Genomic DNA, 5,519 nt, shown 5'->3' on the forward strand with positions numbered 1-5,519 from the left:
CATAGTAACACAGTATTAATAGTAAACTAGTTTAAGAAAAAAAATTCAACACGCTAGAGTTTGATTCGATGTGCATTAAGAGGTGCTTCTAAATTGATTTGTGAACAACTAAGTCAATATCTTTGTTTCAGGTCCCTCTCTTCCTCTCCCCTCTCTGTGCCTCATGGTTCCACCACTGCGGCTGGTCTCAGCAGCCATCTGGCGAACGGTCCAGCAGTGACACGTGATGGATTATGGGATGCTGGAAGAGTTTGTTACCATGGTCACAGAGATGGTTCCAGAGCTTCTGAACCTCAGACAGAGGGCCCAACTTATTCTGGGTCTTCGAGCACAGTGAAAAGGGAGAGACGGAACTAATGTTCATCATTATGTGGGGAACGATGGCATATGATCATATTTAGTTCGGTTTATTGTGTCAAATAAGTCTCCTGACTGGTTTGCTTTGCTTTCAGCTGGTCCTGGAGTTGTATTGCTCCAAGCCCATCACAGACCTCCAGACCATTCAGCCACACCTGGACAGGATACAGACCCTCACACATCTCTGGGGGACACGGGTGAGGTTCAAAGGGCATATAGGCTCAGCTAACGTTTACGTCAGTCAATCAGTCAGTCAGTCCTAGACATAACTCTTTTATGATAATGATCATCATAACAAAAGTGTTTTCTTTCTTGCAGACTGATGATGGAGATTTATCAGACTCCAACTTCCTGAGTCTGATTCAAACCCTGCTAAAAGACCCAGATGAGATGGAACACTTCTTTCAGGTCAGTGTGGCTGTGTGCGTATACTAGTACAGAAGTGCAGTCTCACAGTCCATCTTAGTCAGTGGTCAGCAAACTTTTCTGCGTTAAAATCACTTTCTGAGTCAAAATGCATGTTGAGATCTACCGCTCAGATTAAAAAAACATGACTTAAAAAACGTAAGCCTATGCAACATTAACCAATTAAAAACAGTTCTGTAAGGCCTCTCGAGTGGTGCAGCGGTCTAAGACACTGCATCGCAATGTTGGGGCGTCACTACAGCCTGGGGTTCGATCCCTGGCTGTGTCAGAACCGGCCATTACCGGGAGTCCCATAGGGCGGCACACAATTGGCCCAGCGTCATCCGGCTGAGGGGAGGGTTTGGCTGGGGGGGGGGGCTTTACTTGGCTCTAGCAACTCTTTGTGTCGGGTCGGGCGCCTGCAGGCTGACTCGGTCGTCAGTTGAAAGGTGTTCCCTCCGACACATTGGTGTAGCTTTCCGGGTTAAGCGAGCTGGTGTTAAGAAGCATGGCTTTAGCGGGTCATGTTTCGGAGGACGTATGACTCTACCTTCACCTCTCCCGAGCCCGTTGGGGAGTTGCAGCAATGAAACAAGATCGTAATTATGAAATTGTGGAGAAAAGGGGTAAAAATTACAAAAAATTGATAATGATAATAAATAAAAGTAATGTAGCAATGATGTTTGTGCAGTAGTCTATAGGCCCAATACATTATTTATGCATATTGGCTATGTTTGAATTGCCCTCCCAATGTTGTTCTTCTCATACCATTTTGAAATTAAATGTAAAAATTGTAGGTATATGATTGTAATAGATCATTTGTTTTATTACTTGTGAGGCACAGCTGAGTGAGCATAATCATTATTATATATTTTTTTACTGGACTGAGGCCTGCATCTGATGGTCAGTCTGAGGGGAGGGAGCAGCGGTTAGGCTGCCTCTCACCCGACTCACCGTCCCTCCGCTCGCCCTCCCTCTGCTGAGAATAGGGGACACAGGCTTGCAGCTGATGGAGAAACTCAAGTCACACTGCATTACTTCTGCCTCATGCACCAATTCATGTTGTTACTCCTATGACCAGAGAAAGTGAAATATTCCTTGACATTAAAAAAGACACAAACCGCTAATAATAACAACGCAAGCTTATCGGATAACTTTGCTGTAGTCATTCATTGAATATTGCTGAATAATAACTGAAACATGAAGTTACTCATAAAAACAGCAGCTCTTTGTTGTATTCGTTGAGTATTTCTCAAGTCATGGTTTTAAACGTTTTTAAATCTCACAGTATTAACTTGCTGCTGGTGATTCTCTGATCCACCTCTACGCAGACGACACCATTCTGTATACTTCTGGCCCTTCTTTGGACACTGTGTTAACTAGCCTCCAGCTTCAATGCCATACAACACTCCTTCCGTGGCCTTCAACTGCTCTTAAATGCAAGTAAAACTAAATGCATGCTCTTCAACTGGTCGCTGCCCGCACCTGCCCACCTGTCCAGCATCACTACTCTGGACGGTTCTGACTTAGAATATGTGGACAACTAAAAATACCTAGGTGTCTGGTTAGACTGTAAACTCTCCATCCAGACTCACATTAAGAATCTTCAATCCAAAATTAAATCTAGAATCAGCTTCCTATTTCGCAACAAAGCATCCTTCACTCATGCTGCCAAACATACCCTCATGAAACTGACCACCCTACCGATCCTCGACTTCGGCGATGTCATTTACAAAATAGCCTCCAACACTTTACTCAACAAATTGGATGTAGTCTATCACAGTGTCATCCGTTTTGTCACCAAAGCCCCATATACTGCCCACCACTGCGACCTGTACGCTCTCGTTGGCTGGCCCTCGCTTCATACTCGTCGCCAAACCCACTGGCTCCAGGTCATCTACAAGTCTCTGCTAGGTAAAGCCCCACCTTATCTCAGCTCACTGGTCTCCATAGCAGCACCCACCCATAGCACACGCTCCATATCTCCCTCACTAGCTTTAAGCACCAGCTGTCAGAGCAGCTCACAGATCACTGCACCTGTACATAGCCCATCTGCAAATAGCCCATCCAACTACCTCATCCCAATACTGTATTTATTTATTTATCTTGGTCCTTTGCACCCCAGTATCTCTACTTGCACATTCATCTTCTGCACATCAATCACTCCAGTGTTTAATTGGTACATTGTAATTACTTCGCCACCATGGCCTATTTATTGCCTTACCTCCCTTATCTTACCTCATTTACACACACTGTATATAGATTTTCTTCAACTGTATTATTGACTGTATGTTTTGTTTATTCCATGTGTAACTCTGTGTTGTTGTATATGTCGAACTGCTTTGCTTTATTCTTGGCCAGGTCGCAGTTGCAAATGAGAACTGGTTCTCAACTGGCCTACCTGGTTAAATAAAGGTGAAATAAAAATAAATAAAAAACTTTGCTGTGCTTTCGAGGCTTTTTTCAATCTATGGTGCGAGGAAACTGTGCAGATACTATGATCTGAGCTATCTGATTGGCCAGCGGTAGGCCTATAGGTGCACTTGATTTGCTGTCTGGGCCTGTCAGGTATGCAGAGTTCTACCTTCAGACACAGGAAATGGTTAAAAAAGGGAACACTTTACCTTCCCGGCGCTAGGGCTGCTGAATCAAGTGCACCTACCGTCAACAACTCAAGGCTTTATCGCTGTTTTTTTTTTACAGAAATGTTTGGTTATCGACTAAGAATGCCTTTGAGATTGACCAGTCGCTATCGACCGGTTGGTGAACATTGATCTTATTTATAAACAATGCTGACCAATGTTGACCTTTTTCCAAGGTCTCCTTTTATTCTGTTTACGGCTTTATGCTTCCATGTGAGTTGCAGATTACACTTTTTCTTATACCAAATGGGTTTTCTTTTATACTAATTTCTTATTCTCTATTAGGATGTTTTTCCTGTGGAATTTGGTCCCAAGTATGATGCCGCAATAGAGAAACTCATGTGTCAGTTTCTTTCAAGACTTGAGAAGCTACTTCCAGTATCAAATTTTCAACAGGTACTGAAATTAGAATAATACCTTAATCAATTCAGTGAAGGATCACTATTCACAAAGTTTCTTATAGTATCTTTTGAATCATCCCTAAATCCTATCTATTTTCCTTCTGTGTCAGGCTGCATTCCTGCTCAGTGATGTCCCCTCTGTTCTGGAGGAATGTGTTGAGTCCATGTCTCACCCTCAGCAGCTGAAAACCCTACTTCAGTATCACAGAGACCTCGGCCAGCTGGACAACCATGGTAGGCATCTCTCACAGGACCCATGTAGATGCTAGCTTTTCTTCAGTAGAGGACATTAAAATATATGATTTATTTAACCATTGTCTTTAATTTATCCTCTTCCTTTTCTAGATACTCTGTCTTCCACCGACGGGGACTGCATTCTCTCTGCTCTCTGTCTCCCTCCTGTAGAAAGGGTGGTGATTGCAACAGAACAGACAGAGTCAGAAACACCAGTATCATCCTTGAATGTCTTCATGGATACATTCACCAAAGAGTTGGAGGTGGACTCTGCAACATTGACAGAGTACACAGAGATGGAACCGGGGACAAGTATGGATGTAGTAGAAAGAGAGGAGAGGGTGGAATGTGAGAGAAACAACAAACTATCTATAGAGTTTGCTGACCTTGTGGACCATGAGGACATGGAGGTTCATGCCGGTAATGAAGAAGAGAAGGTTGTGTGGATTGGACCAGTAAAAGATGAGACGGAAGATATTGTTGAAGAGGTGGACTCCAGGTACGAAACAGTGATGGTTATTGGGGCAGATGGGGTGGCGCAGACTTATGAAGATGTAAGTGTCAAAAGGAAGAGATCTTTCAGAAAGCCTAAAATAAAGACACATAAAGCCAGGGGAAGTCATGGAGAACAAATTACAAGCAGAGACGTGTCTGATGCGATCATATCCTCCATGCTTCACAAGCCTTTAGTGAAGCTACAAAGGATTGACACTACTAACCTGATGTTGCCCTGTAGACCAGTTAGACAAAACAGGGGGCGTAAGATGAAAACATTGCTAGCACGAGAATGTAAACAAACCGAAACAGAACTGACTGAAGAAAAAAATATTAAAGAGCAGTGCAGACATGACGCGGCACCAGAAAATACACACAGGGGAGCGCCCATTTCCGTATCTCCAGTGTAGGAAGTGCTTCCAGTGCCATTTTGATCTGACGAGACATCAGCAAAATATGTGTAAAGTAGTTGTGTCAAAACCTAAAGGTAAAACACAAAAGCAGCTCAAAGGAAATGACGAAAGACCTGAAATGTTGAATAAGTGTCATAAGAGTTACAAGGACCCACAGAGCTTGGAGAAACCGAGGCTAAAATGTGAAAGAAAACTCTAAGAAAAGGCGTAGCAGATCTCCAGCTAGTAATGAGAAGGACTCTGAGATGTCCAGCGAAACAGTCCAGAAACCTGAGGGAGGTGACACAGAGCCGGCCAGTGGATCTCCTCTTGAGGCAACACCTGAGGACAGTGACTCGTCCTCCACCAGTACACCCCAAGACCCATCTTACGAACCTAGCCAGACTGAAAAACGCAAACAGTCAAAAGTCTGCTGCATTTGTAAAAAACTTTTGCCAAAATCTTACAGCATGCAAGATCACATGAGATCCCACTCAGATCTGCGCCCTCATAAATGTCCTCATTGTGGGCAGATGTTCAAGAACATCAATGATATGAGAAAGCACATTGTAAAGATAGTGTGCAAGGTGCTG

General features: G+C 43.6%; 1 protein-coding gene across 1 annotated transcript; it reads left to right on the forward strand.

Moving 5' to 3' along the window:
* The first annotated feature begins 226 nt into the window (after positions 1 to 226).
* On the forward strand, positions 227 to 4,977 carry LOC123727782 (uncharacterized). The gene is made up of 5 exons (XM_045696917.1): positions 227 to 274; positions 453 to 554; positions 676 to 765; positions 3,916 to 4,039; positions 4,151 to 4,977. Exons 1-5 carry the CDS (start codon positions 227 to 229, stop codon positions 4,942 to 4,944), a joined length of 1,158 nt encoding a protein of 385 aa, XP_045552873.1. The 3' UTR covers positions 4,945 to 4,977.
* Positions 4,978 to 5,519: the final 542 nt, after the last annotated feature.

This window comes from Salmo salar, chromosome ssa01 (assembly GCF_905237065.1).
Source record: "Salmo salar chromosome ssa01, Ssal_v3.1, whole genome shotgun sequence".
NCBI lineage: Eukaryota > Metazoa > Chordata > Actinopteri > Salmoniformes > Salmonidae > Salmo > Salmo salar.